Raw genomic sequence first — 20736 nt, forward strand, 5'->3', positions numbered from 1 at the left:
GGAGAGTGTTAATACAGAATGGAGGCAGATGGTTTTACAGAGGTAATTCCACAGGGCACATCCTTGGCTGCTGAAGGCAGAAGGTCAAAAGTGGTAGATTTGGGAATTAATTAAAAATTGCAGCAAGAACCTGTCGATTATGACTATTAGTTCTGTCAGTGGTGGGATATACCCCACCTCCAATAACTCGTCCATATTTATTTTATCTAAAGATCCAGCAGGGTGATAGGCCCTTCCAGCCTAACGAGTCGCATTGCCCAATTACACTCATGACAAATTAACCGAATGTGGGAGGAAACCGGAGCACCCAAAGGACACCCATAGTTACAGAGAGAACGTACAGATAGCAGAGAGAATTTAATCCTGGTCATTGGCACTGTAATAGAGTTACGCTGCATGCCCCCCCTCCCCACCTTTGAGGCGGAGTGGCCATGGCCACTTCTTACTATTTTCCTCTGTTCACCCACCCAAAGATCGGTTGTTTTTAAGTTCATGTTTGGGGACTATTACAATTGCAGCTCCTTGGACTGCCAGCAGAGGGTAGCATGGGACAGAGCAAGACTTTTGGTGGTTCGCCCTGATGTTGTTCCATGCTGGGGCTGGGGCTGGGGCTGGGGCAGGGGCAGGGGCAACCACCTGCCTGTCACTGCTAGATGCTCCACAGCAGAAAATCATAACCAGTTAAAGGGGGTCTGCATAATAAGACCATTGCACATAGGAGCAGAATTAGGCCACTTGGCCCATTGAAACTGCTCCACCATTTCATCATGTCTCACCCATTTCCCTCAACCCCAGTCTCCTGGCTTCTCTCAATATCCCTTCATTCCATGACTAATCAAGAAGCTATCAACTTCTGCTTTAAATAAAATCAATGATTTGGCCACGATAGCTGCCATGGCAACAAATTCTACAGATTCACCACTCTCTGGCTAAAGAAATTCCTCCTCATCTCCATTCTAAATGGATTTCCCTCTACTTTGAGGCTGTGTCCTCTGGTCCTGGCCTTCCTCACCATAGGAAACATCCTCTCCACATCCACTGAAGCGAGGTCTTTCCACATTCGATAGGTTTCAATGAGATCCGCCCATATTTTTCTGAATTCCAAAGCAAAATATTCCTCATATGATAAGTTTTCCAAACCCAGAATCACCTTCCTGAACCCTCTCCAATGTCAGCGCATCCCATCTTCGATAAGGGGCCCAAAACTGCTCACAATACTCAAATGAGGCCTCACCAGTGCCTTATAAAGCCTCAAAATAATATCTTTGCTTTAATATTCTGGTCTTCTCGAAATGAATGCTAACATCGCATTTGCCTTCCTCACCACTGATTCAACCTGCAAATGAACTTTTATGGAATCCTGTACAAGGACTCCTAAGTCTCTTTGCAACTCAGACTTTTGTATATTCTCTCCATTTAGAAAATAGTTTACGCTTTTATTTCTTCTACAAAAATGTATGAATATTCATTTCCCGACATTGTATTTCATGTGCCACTTCTTTACCCATTCTCCTAATTTGTCCAAGTCCTAATGTAGCCTCTGTGCTTCCCTCAACACCAACTACCCCCTCACCTATCTTCATATCATACGGAAACTTGGCCACAAAGCCATCAATTCCAACAAAAGAAATGGTCCTAACACAGACCCCTGTGGAACACCACTAGTCACCAGCAGCCAACCAGAAAAGCCTCCTTTCTGCCAAACAGCCAATCCTCTATCCATGCTAGTATCTTTCCTAATACCATGGTCTCTTAATTTGTTAAGCAAGCTCATGTGTGGCACCTTGTCAAAGTACATACCATCCACCGATTCTCCTTAGTCTATCCAGCTTGTTATTTCTTCAAAGAATTCCAACGGATTTGCCATGCAATGTTTTCCATTTTCATGCTGACTTGGGCCTGTTTTATCATACGCCCTCAAGTACCTGAAACTACATCCTTATCAATCGACTCCAAAATCTTCCAAACCACTGAGGTCAGATCAACTGGCCAAAAATTTTCTTTCTTCTGCCTCTCTCCCTTCTAGAAGAGTGGAAAGACATATGTAATTTTCCAGTCCTCTGGAACCATGCCAAAATCTTATTGATTCTTGAAAGATCATTACTAATGCCTCCACAATCTCTTCAGCCACCTCTTTCAGAGGTGGAAACCACCTGGTCCAGGTGATTTATCTACCTTCAGACTATTCAGTTTCCCAAACACCTTCTCCGTAGTAATGGCAAATTCACTCACTTCTATTCCCTGACACTCTTGAACTTCCTGCATACTACTAGTGTTTTTCACAGTGAAGACTGATGCAAAATACTCATTCAGTTCACCCGTCATTTCCTTGTTCCCCCATTACTACCTTTTCAGCAGCAGTTTTCAATGGTCGGAGTATCTACCCTTGCCTCTCATTTACTCTTTAAATATCTGAAGAAACTTTTAATATCCTCTTTAATATTACTGGCTTGGTACTCCATATTTACCTTCTTTAGTTGACTTCTGTTGGTTTTTAAGAGCTTCCCACTAACTGTCCACTAATGTTTGCTCTGTTATATGCCCTCTCTTTAACTGGCTTTGACTTCCCTTGTCAGCCATGGTTGCATCACCCTACTGTTAGAATACCTCTTCTTCTTTGGGATGTATCTATCCTGCACCTTCTGAATTGCTCTCAGAAACTCCAGCCATGCTTCTATGCCATCATCCCTGCTAGTGTCCCCTTCCAATCAACTTTGGCCAGCTCCTCTCTCATGCCTCTGTAACTCCCTTTACTCCACTGTAATACGGATATATTTGACTTTTGCTTCTCCTTCTCAAATTGCAGGGGGGAAAATTCATAATCACAGTCCCCTTTACCTTAAGCTCTCTAATCAATTCTGGCTCCTTGCACAGCATTGTAGCATCCTCTAGTGGGCTCAACCACAAACAGCTCTAAAAAGTCATCTTGTAGGTATTCTACAAATTTCCCCTCTTGGGATCCAGCACCAACCTGACTTTCCCAATCTACCTACATACTGAAATCCACATGACTTTGCTCTTATGACATGCATTTTCTATTTCCCATTCTAATTTTGTAGCTCACATCCTGGCTACCATTCAGAAAACTGTATATAACTCCCATCAGGGTCTTTACCCTTGTGGTTTCTCAGCTCCACACACAATGATTCTACACCTTCCGATCCTATATCATCTTTTTCTAAGGATTTGATTTCATTTTTTTTCTACCAACAGATACACCACCCCCACCTACCTGCCTGTGCTTTGATACAATGTCTATCCTTGGGTGTTAAAGTCCCAGCTACAGTCTTCTTTCAGCCACGATTCAGTGCTGCCCACAACATCATACATGCCAAATGTACTACAAGTTCATCTATCTTATTCCGTATACTGCGGGCATTGAAATATAACACCTTCAGTCCTGTAATCATCTCCCTTTTTGATGTTGTCCTCTTTTTACATTCCAACTCATCCCATTGACTGTAATTTTGCCCTATCATCAGCCTCTCCTTGCTAGCAGTCTCACTACACACACTGCCTCTGTAAATCAACAGCCCCACCCTCAGCTCTATTACTCCAGTTCCCATCCACCTGCCAAATTAATTTAAATCCTCCCAAACAGCTTCAGCAAATCTGGCCACAAGGATATTGGTCCCCCTCAGGTTCAGGTATAACTCATCCCTTTTGAACGGGTCGTACCTTTCCCCAGAAGCGGATACAATGATCCAGAAATCATTGAAAGGATGCTTATGTGAGAATGTTGTTCTTGGACTACAGTTCAGCATTCAACATCATAATTCCCTCCAAGTTTGACAAGAACCTTAGAGAACTCAGCCTTCACCCTGCCTTGTGTAGCTGGATCCTGTACTTCCTGTCAGATTGCCGGCAGGTGTTAAGAGTGGGCACCCTCACTCCTGCCCCTCTGACCCTCAACACAGGAGCCCCTCAGGGCTGTGTGCTAAGCCCCCTTCTTCTAATTTAATTTGCTACATTGCTTGGCCTTACCTCAAATAACAACGAGGCAGCCTACAGAGAGGAAGTCATCACCCTGACACGGTGGTGTCAAGAGAACAACCTCTCCCTCAATGTTGCAAAAACAAAGGAGCTGGTTGTGCACTATAGGAGGATGGAGACAGGCTAACCCCATGGACATTAATGGATCTATACTGGCTGTGTGTGAAAAAAGCTCAACAGCACCTCTTTCACCTCAGATGGTTGAAGAAGTCCCCAAATCCTAAGCACTTTCTACAGGGGCACAAATGAGAGCATCCTGACTGGCTGCATCACTGCCTAGTATGGGAACTGTAATTTCCTCAAAGGCAGGACTCTGCAGAGGGCAATGTGGACAGCCTGGCATATCTGTAGATGTGAACTTCCCACTATTCAGGACATTTACAGAGACAGGTGCGTAAAAAGGGCCCAAAGGATCGTTTGGGACCTGAGTCACCCAAACCATAAACTGTTCTAGCTGCTACAATCTGGGAAACGATACCGCAGCATTAAAGCCAGGATCAACAGGCTTTGGGACAGCTTCTTCATCAGACTGATTAATTCACACTGACACAACTGTATTTCTATGCTATATTGACTGTCCTGTTGTACATAGTATTTATTACAAATGACTATATATAGCCGGCTGGTGGCGTAGTGGCATCAGCGCCAGACTTCGGAGCGAATTCGAATTCCCGAGTTCAAATCCAGCCGGCTCCCTTGCAAGTTTTCCATTCATGCTGGGTTGAGTGTCAAGCTAGCAACTCGGCCTCATAAAAATAAAAAAGCCTCCTAAAAAAACGCCATCATGATGGTGAACTGATGACTCCACTCGGAGTTAAGGGCTTTTTTCTTCTTCTTCACTATATATTGCACATTTAGACGGAGACATAACGTAAAGATTTTTACTCACATACATGAAGGATGTAATTCAAATCTGAACCCCTGCCCCCTGCACTAATTCCTCTGCCATGCATCTATTTGCCAACTGCTCCTTTTTTACCCTCACTGGCACATGGCATGGGCACACTGGGCGTCCTGTTTTTCAACTTTCTACCTAGCTCCATAAAATCTCTCTTCAGGACTTCCTCACCTTTCCTATCTAGGTCATTGGTGGCAATATGTACCAAGACTCTCGGCTGCTCCCCTATCCCCTTTAGAAAGCCACGGACCCGACCCTGGCATCTGGGAGGCAAAATACCACATTTGGATTTCTCGATCACGTCCACATTTCTCAGCTCCACTCCTCTAACTATGGAATTTCCTATCACTATTGCAGACCTCTTTACCTCTCTTCTAAGCCACAGTGCCAGAGATCCAGTTGCTGTGGCTCCCCCCCAGTAGATCGTCACCCCTATCAGAATACAAAATGGTGTACTTATTATTGAGGGGAACAACCCTGTCCGCACTCTGCACTGTCCGCCCATTTCCCTTTCTTCTCCTGACAGTCACCCATCTACCTGCCTCTTGCAAACTAGGGGTGACTACCTCTCTGTATTCCCTATCTAAAACTTGGATCTTTCCTCGACTTTGTCCTGTCTCGGGTCTGCCGCGTTGAATTACTTCCAAGTCCTCTCCAGCAACTCCAGCCTGGACATGCAGCAACTGTCCTGTCTCTCCGAGACCCCTGCCCACTCCGCAAAAATGCCAGATCATACAGGCGATTCAGTTCAATTACGACAGGGAAGCCACAGGCCACTGTTTGCAATGATAGTTTAGCAAAAAACTATTAGTTGTTTTGTTTCATTAGTCACCAGCAAGTAGTCGCTGAACTTCAGCAGTGTCATCTTAAATCGAGAATAAAGGAGAAGAAACCGGTAAGATATGCACAAAAGTGGCAGCACGGTAGCACAGTGGCTAGTGTAACACTTCACAATCGTAGTGATTGGGTTTCAGCATTCAATGTCTTTAAGAAATTTGTACATTTTCCCGGTGACCACGTGGATCTCCTCTGGTTGCTCCAGTTGTCTCCCACATCCCAAGGACATATGGGTTTCATTAGTACCTTGTGGGCATGCTATATTAGCACCGCGAGCATAGTGACATTTGCGGGCTGCTCCAGCACAGCCTTAGACCATGTTGGCTGTTGACGCAAACAACACAAATGCCACGTGCTTCAATGTACATGTGACAAACAAAGCCATCTGTTAAAAATAAGCAGTATCACAAGTCAGAACTTTAAAAGAAAGTAGCCGCTTACCGGGAAGGGTCAACTAGTTTGTACAGCGTCCCTGAAGGTGCATAAGCACTGGGGTTTCCAGTCGACATGAAGTAAAGTTCACCTGTGGGAGCAGAAACACTGATATCTCCTCTGTCGACACACCACAGAGTGAGCAGAGAAGGTGATGGAGTCAGAGTGCAGAAGCAGGACCTATAATCTGCTGGAGGAACCCAGCATCTGTGAGGGTGTGGGAAGGGCGGAAGGAGTTGTTGATGCTTTGGGTGGGGACTCAGCATCAGGACCAAGGTTCAACTTAATTCCATCTTAATTGTATATCCCTCCGTGCCCTGCTCATTCAGGTACCTGCCCCGATTCCTCTTAATTGTATATCCCTCTGTGCCCTGCTCATTCAGGTACCTGTCCCAATTCCTCTTAATTGTATATCCCTCTGTGCCCTGCTCATTCAGGTACCTGTCCCGATTCCTCCTAAATGTTAAACACAAGAGATTCTAGAAATGGTGGAACTGGAAATCCTGAGGAACACACTACAAAATGTTGGAGGAACCCAGCATGTCAAGCAGCATCTGTGGAGGGGAATCAACAATGTTTTGGGCTGAGGTGCTTTATCAGGGCTAGAAAGGGAGGGTGCAGAAGTAGAATAAGAAGGTGGAGGAGAGGGGGAAGAATACAAGTGTCAGATGACAGATGAGACCAGGTGAGGGGGTGAGTGGGGGAGGGATTAAGAAAGAAGCTGGGAAGGGATAGGTAGAAGAGGTAAAGGGCTGAAAAAGGAATCTAATAGCAGAGGACAGTGGACCATGAAGAATGGGGAGGAGGGGAACCAGAGGGAGGTGATGGTTAGTTAAGATAGAGAAGGGTGAGAGGGGAACCAGACTGGGGATTGGAAAAGGAGGGAATTAGGGGAGAGAAATTACTAGAGGGTGAAGAAATTAATATTCATGGCATCAGGTTGGAGGCAACTCAGAAGGGAGTGGTTTAAACTCATATGGCAGGGCAATGGGAACCAGTATGATAGAGCTGAGAATGAGCCAGCAAGTTTACAAGTAGATGATAGTTATAACATGAGTGTAAGGAAAGGCAAGCCAATGATTGGGTACAATTGGGTACAAGTGCAAAGAGTTAAATTGTACCACAGTGGCAAAATTCAAAAGGGCGAAGAATGCAGAAATGAAGTGTTGTAATTAAATGCACATAGCATTCGGAATAAGGTGGACAAACTCATGGCGGAATTAGAGATTGGTTGGTATGACGTTGTGGGCATCACTGAGTCATGGCTGAAGGAAGGCCATGGTTGGAAGCTTAACATCAAAGGATATACTTTGTATCGAAAGCACAGGCTGGAAGGCTTAGAGGGTGGTGTGGCTCTGTTGGTAAGAGATGGAACTACATCTTTAGAAAGAGGTGACATAGGGTTAGAGAATGTTGAATCATTGTGGGTGGTGCTAAGAAACTGCAAGGGTTAAAAAACACACTATGGAAATCATATATAGGCCTCCAAATAGTAGCCAAGATGTGGGGTTGAGATTGCAAAGAGAGTTGGAAAAGGAATGTAATAAATTCAAGGGGCAGAGTGAAGTGATGATGGCACTGAATGGCGAATCCTTTGCTTGCATCTTTGGAAACAGCTCTATCTCTTTTTTCCCTTTCTTTTCCTTTTCAGGGTTTTTTTTGAAGACCCTGACCTGGAGTTACACTCTGACTTCGGTTCTTTGCTGGAATGGGACCTGCTCTCAGGGCCTCATGGCCAGCTGCTTTTTGATAACCCAAAGATTAGTGCACCTTCTGGGTGCCGGATGTTCGTGGCTCTGGAGACGGGCTGATTCAAGGTTGGTGCGCCAGACTGGCGTCGCAGGAGAACACAGAACATGGAGCAGCGGGTTAGCTGCTGTGGGCTGTGTGTCCAGAGACCTGAGCTCTTTGGACGCAGAGCTCCAAAAAAGCAATGCAACAGACTTTTAACATCATAAATCAGTGAGTTATTTGTTTTGTCTCCTCTCTCACTGTGCAACAGGGACAGCTCTTTTTCCTCTTATTAGGGAGGGAGGGGGAGAGAGAGGGGGGAGGGGAGAGAGAGAGGGGGGGGGAGAGGGAGGGGGGAGAGGGAGAGAGGGGGGAAGGGGAAGAGAGGGGGAGGGGGAGAGGGGGGGAGGGGGAGAGGGGGGGAGGGGGGAGGGGGGGAGGGGGAGAGGGGGAGAGGGGGGAGGGGGAGGGGGGGAGGGGGAGAGGGGGGAGGGGGAGGGGAGAGAGAGGGGGAGAGAGGGGAGAGAGAGGGGAGAGGGGGGGAGAGAGGGGGGAGGGAGGGGGGAGGGAGGGGGGAGGGAGGGGGGAGGGAGAGAGAGAGGGGGGAGAGAGAGGGGGGAGGGGGGAGAGAGAGGGGGGAGAGGGGGGAGAGGGGGGAGAGAGAGGGGGAGAGAGAGGGGGAGACAATCTCGAATTACCAGGTGAAGGAGTAGTCTTTGGGATACTGCAAGTCTGTCTCTTTATTGATGCTTTGCTGCACACTTGAGTGTTTGGTGGGGGGGGGCGCCGATGCTTTTTTGCTGGTGGTGGGAGTTGGGCATTGCCTTGCTGCTGCTTGTGCATGGGAGGAGGGAGCATGGGGGGCTGCTTTGGGGGTCTAATGTTTAACTACCATTCATTCTTTGGGGCACTCCTGTTTTCATGGATGTTTGCAAAGAAAAAGAATTTCAGGATGTATATTGTATACATTTCTCTGACATTAAATGTACCAATTGAAACCTATCTATTGACAAGGGTAATGACACAATTGTAATGGGGCATTTCAATATGCAAGGGAATTGGGAAAATCAGGTTGGTGTCAGATTGCAGGAGGGGGAATTTGTTAAATGCCTACGAGATGGCTTTTTAGTGCAGCTTGTGCTTGAGCCTACTTGAGGAAAGGCTTTCTTAGATTGGGTGTTGTGCAATAACTTAGATCTTATTAGGAAGCTTAATGTAAAGGAACCCTAAGGAAGCAGTGATCACAATATGATTGAATTCATACTGCAATTTGAGAGGGAGAAGCATAAGTCATATGTATCAGTATCACAGTGGAATAAAGGGAATTACAGGAGCATGAGAGAGGAGCTTGCCCGGGTGGACTGGAGGAGGATACTGGCAGGGATGGTGGCAGTGCAGAGATGGCTGAAGTTTCTGGAAAAAGCTCACAAGGCGCAGGATGGAATATGTCCCACAGTAGTTCTCATATGGCAGGGGTAGGCAACCGTGGCTGACAAGGGAAGTTAAGGACTACATAAAAGCCAAGGAAAGGAATGCAAGGTAGCACAAGTGAATGGGAAGTTGAATGATTGGGATGCTTCCAAATTCCAACAAAAGGCAACTAAAAAAGCTATAAAAAGGGAACAGCTGAAATATGAGGGCAAACAAGCCAATAACAAAGCAGAATACATAAAGTTTTTTCAGTTATATAAAGAGTAAAAAGGGGGTGAAAGTTGATATTGGACCACTGGAAGTATTACTGGTGAGGTAGTCAAGTCACTTTTTATTGTCATTTAGACCATAACTGCTGGTACAGTACACAGTAAAAATGAGACTTTTTTCAGGACCATGGTGCTACATGAAACAGTACAAAAACTACACTGAACTACGTAAAACAACACAAAAACTACACTAGAATATAGACCTACCCAGGACTGCATAAACTGCACAAAACAGTGCAGGCATTATAATAAATAATAAACAAGACAATAGGCACAGTAGAGGGCAGTAGGTTGGTGTCAGTCCAGGCTCTGGGTATTGAGGTGTCTAATGGCTTGGGGGAAGAAACTGTTACATAGTCTGGTCGTGACAGCCCGAATGCTTCGGTGCCTTTTTCCAGATGGCAGGAGGGAGAAGAGTTTGTATGAGGGGTGCGTGGGGTCCTTCAAAATGCTGTTTGCTTTGTGGATGCAGCATGTGGTGTAAATGTCTGTAATGGCGGGAAGAGAGACCCCGATGATCTTCTTAGCTGACCTCACTACCCACTGCAGGGCCTTGTGATCCGAGATGGTGCAATTTCTGAACCAGGCCGTGATGCAGCTGCTCAGGATGCTCTCAATACAACCTCTGTAGAATGTGGTGAGGATGGGGGGGCGGGAGATGGACTTTTCTCAGTCTTCGCAGAAAGTAGAGATACTGCTGGGCTTTCTTTGCTATGGAGCTGGTGTTGAGGGACCAGGTGAGATCCTCCGCCAGGTGAACACCAAGTATTTGGTGCTCTGAACGATCTCTATGGAGGATTTGTCAATGTTCAGTGGAGAGTGGTCGCTCCGTGTCTTCCTGAAGTCAACAACCATCTCTTTTGTTTTGTTCACATTCAGAGACAGGTTGTTGGCTCTGCACCAGTCCGTTAGCCACTGCACCTCCTCTCTGTATGCTGACTCATCGCTCTTGCTGATGAGACCCACCACGGTCGTGTCATCGGCGAACTTGATGATGTGGTTCGAGCTGTGTGTGCAGCACAGTTGCGGGTCAGCAGAGTGAACAGCAGTGGACTGAGCAATGGGGGACAAAGAAATAGCAGATGGACTTAATGGGTACTTTGCATCAGTCTTCACTGTGGACACACTAACAGTTTGCCAGGGTCCATGAGTGTCAGGGAGCAGGAATGAGTGCCATTGCTATTACAAGGGAAAACTGGTCTTCAGGTGGATAAGTCACTTAGACCAGATGGACTACATCCCAGAGTCCTGAGAGAGGTGCTGAAGAGATAATGGATGTATAGATCATGATCTTTCAAGAATCAGTTGATCTGGGCATTGTCCTGGAGGACTGGAAAATTGCAACTGTCACTCCACTTTTTAAAAAGGGAGGAAGGCAAAAGAAAGGAAATTATAGCCCAGTTAGTTTAATGTCAGTGGTTGGAAAAGTGTTGGAGTCTATTATTAAGGATGAGGTTTTGGGGTACTTGGAGACTAAAGTCAGCCTGGTTTTTGTAAAGGGAAGTCTTGCCTGACAAATCTGTTAAGAGTTCTTCAAGGAAGTTAAAAGCAGAGTGGACAAAGGAGAGGCAGTGGATGTCATTTACTTAGATTTTCAGAAGGTACTTCATAAGGTACCACACATGAGGCTGTTTAACAAGATAAAATCCTATGGTGTTACAGGAAAGATACTGGCATGGTTAGAGGAATGGCTGACAGCCAGGAGGCAGCCAGTGGGAATAAAGGGTGCTTTCTCCAGCTGCCTGCCAGTGACCAGTGGTGTTCCTCAGGGATCAGTACTGGGACCGCTGCTTTTCACATTGGTTGTCAATGATTTAGATAATGGAACTGATGGCTTTGTGGCAAAGTTTGTGGATGATATAAAGCTAGATGGATGGGTAAGTAGTGCTGAGGAAGCAATGCAATTGCAGAAGGACTTAAGACAAATTCGAAGAGTGGGCAAAAATGTTTGCAGATGGAATACATCTGGGAAACGTATGATAGTGCATTTTGGTAAAGGAACAAAAGTGCAGAGTATTATCTAAATGGGAAGCAAATTCAAACATCAGGGGTGCCAAGGGACTTAGGAGTCCTCGTGCAAGACTCCCAGGTTAATCTACTTGTTGAGTTTGTGGTAAAGAAGGCAAATGCAATGTTGGCATGTATTTCAAGGGGAATAGGATATAGAAGCAAGGAGATAATCTTGAGGCTTTATATGATACTAGTCAAGTTGCATTTGGAGTATTGTCAATAGTTTTGGGCCCCACATCTCAGAAAGGATGTGTTGTCATTGGACAGAATCCAGAGGTGGTTCATGAGGGTGATTCCAGTGGATGTTTCCTACAGTGGGGTATCCAGAACCAGAGGGCACAGACTCAAAATTGGGGAGTGACCTTTTAGAACAGAGGTAAGGAGGAATTTTTTTTTTAGCCAGAGGGTGGCAAATCTGTAGAATGCTCTGCCACAGAGTGCAGTGGAGGCCAAGCTCGTGGGTTTATTTAAGATGGAAGTTGATAGCTTCCCGATTGGTTAGGCATTAAATCATATGGCATGAAGGCAGGTGTATGGAATTGGGAGGGATCTGGGATGATCCATAATGGCGGAACAGAATTGATGGGCTGAATGGCCTAATTCTGCTCCTATGTCTTATGGCCTAATTCTATAGATGTGTTAATGAGGTGTTGCTCTCCTAATCTTAAATGTTCTTCTCTATTACCTCTTCTGACAGCTCATTCCAAATACCAACTACTATGTGTGTGAAAAGTTTACCCCTTAGATCCCCTTTAAACTTCCACCCTCTCACCTTAAACCACCATGCTGGATCTCTATAGTTTTAGACACTGGGTATCTATTCTATATACAGGTTGACCGCTGATTATCCGGCATCCATCCTTGGTTTCCTGAGACTTGCCAGATTTTGCAGGATTAAAAGATGTCACGCAATAATAATGGCAAAAATGGACTGCAAAAGCTTAAAAAGGATTATTAATTTTAAAATTAAATATCAACTTATTAACTACTGTGTTTACAAAGAATGGCGCTTCTCAGTTATCTTTGTAAACGTTTTATCCAGGCAAAGTTGTTTCATGTGTTTTTATTTAAAGATGGCGCCGGTATCTGGCGACTCTGCGTGAGCTCTCCCGAGCAAACTGCCCTCTCCACTATCCTATACCCGAGAAACCCTTCTAAACCTACAATTTAGAAAGATAAAGATCAACAACACCCTGGCGAAGCTACTGACCGAGCTGGAGACCACCGCGCCCAAACTGCTTCTTAAACTCCGGACCGCACCTGACCCAACCAACGAGGCCCACCACGTTCCCAGAGATCCGCGGTCTGCCACCGTGCCGGAGCGCTTGGAGACACGGCCCATTCCGACCAGCGCCTCTCCGGAGCAGACGACCAAACAGAAGTGATGGCGGAGACCTCAAGGTGCCCCAGACGCTTCCCCGGAGGAGCAACCACCGTAAAGCCCCGTTGGTGGCCATCCACAGCTGCCAGAAGTGAGGCCTCCGCCGCCGACCTCGGAAATCGAGCCCGAGGCTCGGCTAGAGCGCAGGCCTCCGCAACCGTGACTTGGCTTGAGGACTTGTTTCAGCCAGCAGCCCGGCCATCCGGGATTAAGTGTCAGCTTCGGGGCCCAACCCAATTGACAGCTGGAAGTGGCAGCGGAGCCTCCCCCGTTACTCGGCCCGACCTGGAGCGCACGATGACGCAATTCCCACGGGACGGGTCGACCAACATCAAAGAGCTGCCAACAACACACTGCATCAATGGAAACCTGGAAAGATGCACTATTTACCGAGGAAGCGTGGGAAAAGAGCTGGCTGCTGGTCAGATTGAAGCTGAGGGGCTTCAGGATCCTTGTGCCCACCATCCTACTAGCTAATGTGCAAGCCATAGAGAACAAGGTGGATGATCTTGAAGGGATACTCACCTACTGCAGGGAGATGCAGAACTGCTGTGTATTCTGTTTCACTGAGACCTGGCTCTCCCTTGCCACCCCTGACTGTGCCACCCGACCGGAGGGATTTTCGATCCATCGGATGGAGTGCACGGCGTCTTCAAGCAAGACGAGGGGGAGGTGGTGTCTGCCTACTGATCAACACTGGGTGGTGCTTGGACACAGTGGCACTGACAAGCTCCTGCAGCCCGGACCTGGAACACCTGTCGGTGAAGTGTTGTCCCTACTATCTGCCACGGGAATTCACCTCGGTCATACTGTCAGCGGTCTACATTCCCCCCCAGGCGGATGTGGAGTGTGCTCTGAACATACTGTATGCCAACATCAGTGAACTTGAGACCAGGTATCCGGAGGCTTTGCTCATTACAGCCGGGGACTTCAACCAGGCCAACCTCAGAAAGGCGCTGCCAAAGTTATACTAACATGTCTCCTGCCCCACTAGAGGCCCGAATATACTTGACCAATGTTACACAGCAGTCAAGGATGCCTACTGTTCTGTCCCACGACTTCACTTCGGAAAATCGGACCATCAGGCCATACTCCTCGTCCCGGCTTACAAACAGAAACTGAAGTGGGAGGTCATGGTGTCAAAAGTAGTGGCACGTTGGACGGAGGAAACGGATGAGGTCCTCTGTGACTGCTTTGAATCGGTGGACTGGTTAGTATTCAAGGACTCGGCAGCTAACCTCGATGAGTATGCCTCAGCTGTCACGGACTTTATTTGGAAATGCACGGAGGACTGTGTGTCTCGCAAGACGATCCAGGTATTCCCTAACCGGAAACCTTGGATGAATTATGAGGTCAAGACCCTTTTAAAGGCTAGAGCTGCGGCTTTTAGGTCCGGGGATACCAGTGGCTACACAGAATCCAGGCGTGAACTCAGGAAAGCCATTAAGGGCGCCAAGAGGGAATATCGAGCCAAGTTGGAAGCCCAGCCTAACCAAAGGGATGCCAGTAGAGTATGGCAGGGTCTAAATGAGATCACTGGGTGCAAAGAAAAAGCTGGGAATATCAATAACTGTGGCGCTTCTCTTCCTGATGAACTTAACGTATTCTACGCAAGATTTGAACAGAAGAGGAGCGTCCCGCTCCCTCCAGATGAACCGAACCTGGTGGCATCGAGATTTATCATCACCAAGGAGGACGTTAGAAGGGCCTTCCTGAAGATAAATCCAAGGAAGGCGACGGGCCCAGATGGCGTCCCGGGATGGATTCGCTGGGCCTGTGCAACGGAGCTAGCTGGAGTGTTTGCTGACATCTTCAACTGCTTCTTGCTTCAGTCTAAGATCCCCTCGTGTTTTAAGAAGGCAACGATAATCCCAGTGCCGAAGAAGAGCAAGGTGGCATGCCTGAATGACTATCGACCTGTGGCTCTACATCAATTGTTATGAAGTGCTTCGAAAGATTGGTTATGGCACACATCAACCACAGCCTACCGGTCAACCTTGACGCTTTGCAATTTGCCTACCAGAGCAACAGGTCAACGGCAGATGCCATCTCTCTGGCCCTACATTCCTTCTTAGAACACCTGGAGAATAAAAACGCATACGTAAGGCTCCTTTTCATTGACTACAGCTCTGCCTTTAATACCATCATTCCAAATAAACTGATTCCTAAGCTCCGGAACCTGGGCCTGAGCACTCAGATCTGCAGCTGGATCTTCAACTTCCTCACAGACAGTACCCAGGCTGTAAAAATAGGGGACAAGCTCTCCTCTACAATCACTCTGAGCACCGGTGCCCCACAAGGCTATGTACTCAGCCCCCTGCTGTACTCACTGTACACCCATGATTGTGTAGCAAAGTTTCCATCAAACTCAATATATAAGTTTGCTGATGACACAACAATTGTAGGCCGTATCTCGGGTAATGATGAGTTTGAGTACAGAGAGGAAATTAAGAACCTGGTGGCATGGTGCAAAGACAATAACCTATCCTTCAACGTCAGCAAGACGAAGGAATTGGTTGTGGATTTCAGAAAGAGTAGCGGACCGCATGACCCAATTTACATCGGTGGTGTGCAAGTGGAACAGGTCAAAAGCTTTAAGTTCCTTGGGGTCAATATCACAAATGACCTGACTTGGTCCAACCAAGCAGAGTTCACTGCCAAGAAGGCCCACCAGCGCCTTTACTTCCTGAGAAAACTAAAGGAATTTGGCCTGTCCCCTAAAACCCTCACTAATTTTTATAGATGCACCGTAGAAAGCATTCTTCTAGGGTGCATCACAACCTGGTATGGAAGTTGTCCTGTCCAAGACCGGAAGAAGCTGCAGAAGATTGTGAACACGGCACAGCACATCACACAAACCAATCTTCCGTCCGTGGACTCACTTTACACCGCACGCTGTCGGAGCAGTGCTGCCAGGATAATCAAGGACATGAACCACCCAGCCAACAGACTTTTCGTCCCTCTTCCCTCCGGGAGAAGGTTCAGGAGCTTGAAGACTCGTACGGCTAGATTTGGGAACAACTTCTTTGCAACTGTGATAAGACTGCTGAACGGATCCTGACCCGGATCTGGGCCGTACCCTCCAAATAACCGGACCTGCCTCTCGGTTTTTTTGCACTACCTTACTTCCCATTTTTCTATTTTCTACTTATGATTTATAATTTAAATTTTTAATATTTACTATTTTTAACTATTTTTGATATTTTTAATATTTAATATTTGTAATCCAGGGAGTGTGAAGCGCAGAATCAAATATCGCTGTGATGATTGTACGTTCTAGTACCAATTGTTTGGTGATAATAAAGTATAAAGTATCTCTTCCAGTGTAATTTTTCTTACATCAAATAAAAATTCATTAGCTCTTGTTTCTTCACAAATTACGTTTCTCTAATCCCTTGATTAAATCACTCAAAAACTCAATTAACTTGTCAACAGTAAATCTTTCAGTTTCATCATCATTCTGCCATTTCCATCACTTGCAGAGTTCTTAAACTCTCTATAATTTCCGAGTCTGTAAGGTGATGCACAACAGGTGTTTCATCACCAACCATCATCCACGCATGTAGATTTCCTTCGTTAAGATTACTTGCTATATCTTTGAATGCAGGTCTAGTAACCTGCATACACAAGCAAAGCATGAATAATTACCTTCTCCTTTGGTACACGAAATCCTGTAAAATCGTCGTCAAGCTTTTCTTCAGGCGCATTATCAAACATCAACATATGCCAGTCATTCTTTAGTGTTGAAGATTCTACCTTCTCCCACCCTTGAGCAATGAACCAAAGAACGTCCTCCATGTTAAATTCTTTAATAAATATCTGTACAGAATTTCCAACATTCACCCCATCTAACAGACCTTCCATGAAAAGTGAGCCTTTAGAGAGTATTCTTTGATCTTGGGGTTGGATAAGCAATGTAGAGTTTGGTGGTAAGTACACTGTAAAACATTATTCTTAAACAGGAATTCAGCTTTGGGGTGAGGTGAATAGTTATCCAAAAATAAGAAGAATTTTGCAATCTTTGGGTAGGCCTACAGATGTGCAATGTGCTCCGGTTTCTGACACAAAATATTTTTCCAGCCACTCTAACATAAAATCAGTGGTAATCCAGCCATTTTTATTTGTGCGATATGTTTCTGGGTAAATTTTAAACACCTTTCAAGGTCCCAAGGCATTTACTTTTTTCAATCAACGGTGGTTAATATCTGTGAGTATCTGCTGAGTTGAAGCACCCTAAAATGGTAACTCTGTCCTTAGATTGTTTGAATCCTCTGGAATCACTGTTGGACTGTTTTCCTAGGTATGTATCGCCAGTGCAATGTAGTATACACCTGCTCAGGACTGAGGTTTCCGTCAGCTGGGAGCTTCGCAAATTCACAGACTCGGTAACTCCTTCATGGTTTGCAGACTGTTTATCTCCACACACTTTATGCATGGAAATTCCAAAGTATTTCTTAAACCTTTGAAGCCATCCTTCACTATGGTCGCATACATGTTCTAATTTAAGTTCTTTATGGATCAACTTACGCTTGGTTCATTATCGTACCGCCCAACAAGTCAATTCCACCACTCCGATGCTGGCGAAACTATTCAATCATCACTTGATCATGCTCAGTGCTCTTACCAACTTTCATAGTTTTCTAATGCTCATTTGCTTAGCAAATTCCTGTTTGCATAGAATTGCAAATGTTTTTCTCTTTGGTGCTTTATATCATATATGGTTTATGAACCAATGCCGTGTAAGTCACACAGCTCACACACAGAAATACCTTGGTGCAGTTTTTTCAACATTTCAACCTTCTCTTGGATTGATGTTAACATTTGACACCACCACTAGTACTTGCACTTATCGTAGAAGCCATAGCTAGGGCTAAATTTACATAAAATAAGCACAAAGTATTGGAATTACCACCAAGTGCAATATAAATAATAAAAATAGTGTGCTTTTGTCAAAATGAGTCTCGCCACAGATGGTGCTGCATGTGCTACACACAGTGCCATCTGATGGCCGCCCAGTAAACTATGTCTCATAATTTCATCTGAATTGAAAGAAGTTCCAAACCATTAGTTTCCAGAAAATCGGTGGTCAACCTGTACGTTGTAATTTTATATATATATATATGTCTGTTGTGTCACCTCTCAGGGAGAACAGGGGCAGCCCCACCAATCTCTCCTGGTAAGAAGGGCTACCCTCCAACCCAAGCAACATGCTAGTGAATCTTTTCTGCACCTTCTCTAGCTAAATCACATCTGGAATCAGAGAACCTCATAGATTTGATATCCAGACAATCACCAAGGCATGAAAAATTATGGGATTAGTACAGAGACATCAGCATGGATATGGCAGTCCAACGGGCCCATTTCTATTGCTCTGTGACTCTAAGTGTGGCTTGGTGAACAACCTCATCCATGACAGTTCACTTTCACTGTGGTTAACTGCCGTTGAACGCTGTCCCTAGCGATCCGTTGACCAACAGGTTGACCTCACTGCCACAGTCTGACAGGTGCCAAGTGCAGCCCCCCTCCCAAGAGGCTCTGGAGAGGTAGTGGGGGGGGTGTTTCTGCAATAAAGGCCAGGCAAGAATGGGAGGGGGAAAGAGGGGGAAGAAGATTGGAACTAAAGAATAGGGGAGATAGCTGGAGGGGAAGGAGGGAGGGAGAGAAAGAGAGGCCAGTAGATCACAGAAAGGGAAAAGAGAAGGGATTAAAGCTTAACATTAAAAATTACCTTTATTAGTTATATGCACATCAAAACACACAGTGAAATGCATCATTTGCATCAATGACCAACACATCCCAAGGATGTGCTGGGGGCAGACTGCAAGAATCAGCACGCTTCCAGCACCTGCAACTCGTATGCATTGTAGAATATGGGAGGAAACCAGAGCACCTGGAGGAATCCAACACTGTCAGGGGGAGAACATACAGAGAACAGTGGGAATTGAACCCCCTATCTTCCAATCGCTGGTGTTACTGTTCCTCCAAGAGGAGAGAGGAATGAAGCGGAGAGGATGAAGGGATGGAGGGCAGGGTGAAGGAGGCAAGAAGGAGATGTGCAAAATAAGGAAGGGGGGGCAAACTGGGCATGCAGAATAAATGCAGGGGGCAAAAGGAAGGAACAGAGATCTGAGAAGGGGCAAGAAAACTAATGAATCCAATAACGAATTTCTCCACAGAGCAGTGAGTACCGGGAACTTGCTCCTACAAGCAGTTGAGGGGAAGAGCAGGGAGGAGTTTCAGGAGAAGCTGGATAAACACATAAGAGGAGGAGAAGTTGAAGGCAGGTTGAAGGAGGAGAGTCTGCTGGGTGTGGGGCACAGATCATAGTCCCCAGTAAGGTATTGGAGGGAGGTTTCCAAATTGTGGTGGTACCTCAGTTACACACACCTGGGGCCTCATACGAGCTTGCTATGAGACAGTGTGACTACAATATATACCTATACTATTTTTTTTAGGCATCCGTTAGTCTCGTGAGACCATGGATTTGCACCTTGGAAGGTTTCCAGGGCACAGGCCTGGGCAAGGTTGTATGGAAGACCGGCAGTTGCCCATGCTGCAAGTCTTCCCTCTCCACGCCACCAATGTTGTCCAAGGGAAGGGCACTAGGGCCAATACAGCTTGGCACAGGTGTCGCTGCAGAGCAATGTGTGGTTAAGTGCCTTGCTCAAGGACACAACACGCTGCCTCAGCTGAGGCTCTAACTAGCGACCTTCAGATCACTAAACCAATGCCTTAACCACTTGGCCACATACTATACTAAGTACCTATAATATACAAAATCTTGAGATTTGTCTCCTTACAGGCTGCCACAAAACAAAAAGCCATATAGAACCCATTAAAAAAGAATGTCAAACACCCAATTTGCAAACAGTAGAAATTATGTAAATAAAATTCAGAACTAAAGTTCACAGCCACAACACCAGTTCATCACTGCAGCCGGTCCTGTTAGTTGCGGGCCACAGCCTCAGTTTTGCAGAGAGACAAGTACAACTCACCGAGCGGGGAACTAAACATCGGCCCTAAAACCCCGAGCTGTCCAAGCTGCCTCTGGCATTTAAATCAGTCAAACATCAATTTGCTCCTTGCTCTCGGGCCCAGTCCCCACCGCTTCAACTCTGTCTTGCCTCGGATCTGCCGCTGCAAATCAGCTTGAAGTCCACTGCAGCAAATGCCATACATTAGCTTGCTCCCCGCTCCCAGGCCTGGGCCCTGCCTCAACCATCCTGCACCTTTGAGATTTCAGTTCACACCACAAAAATACCAGGTCACACAGGTGGTTCAAAAGCTCAACGCTGAAAGGAAAGTTATAAGTTATCGATTGTAGTGATCACTTTCAATAAAAAGTGTGATTAATTGAGTAGTTTTAATAATTATTTTTTGCTGTCAGTAAGTCATCACTGTGTCTCATCAGTGCCATCTTAATTTAATTCAGTTCCCTTGACACCCTCCCTCACAGTTCTGAGCACTCTGACTGTGGAACCCAGACCCAACACATTGCAGTTGTCAGGTGAAACTGCACTGACTTAGGCCAGTTATAGAATTCCAGGAATTGGGAAAGCTGGGAATCTGTGAACTGATGTAGGTCCATGATTCCAAATCTCTGACCAGTGACATCCACCCAACCCAGGGTCAACTGAATTCAGAAATACACAGAAAATGCTTGAAACACTCAGACTGTCAGGGAATGTGAGTGAAGAGAAAATATATCTTAGATTGATGATCTTTCACCAGCATTTTCTGTTCATATGGTTGGA

General features: G+C 45.9%; 1 protein-coding gene across 1 annotated transcript in view; it reads right to left on the reverse strand.

Annotated features, from left to right (window-relative positions):
- The window catches only part of LOC134352843 (HHIP-like protein 1), a 99920-nt gene that overhangs the window by 23059 nt on the left and 56125 nt on the right, over positions 1-20736 (reverse strand). Inside the window, exon 7 of the mRNA XM_063060344.1 lies at positions 6170-6251. Coding sequence (XP_062916414.1) covers positions 6170-6251 — 82 coding nt within the window. The remainder of the gene's footprint in view (positions 1-6169; positions 6252-20736) is intronic.

The sequence above is a fragment of the Mobula hypostoma genome, chromosome 10, assembly GCF_963921235.1.
Source record: "Mobula hypostoma chromosome 10, sMobHyp1.1, whole genome shotgun sequence".
NCBI lineage: Eukaryota > Metazoa > Chordata > Chondrichthyes > Myliobatiformes > Myliobatidae > Mobula > Mobula hypostoma.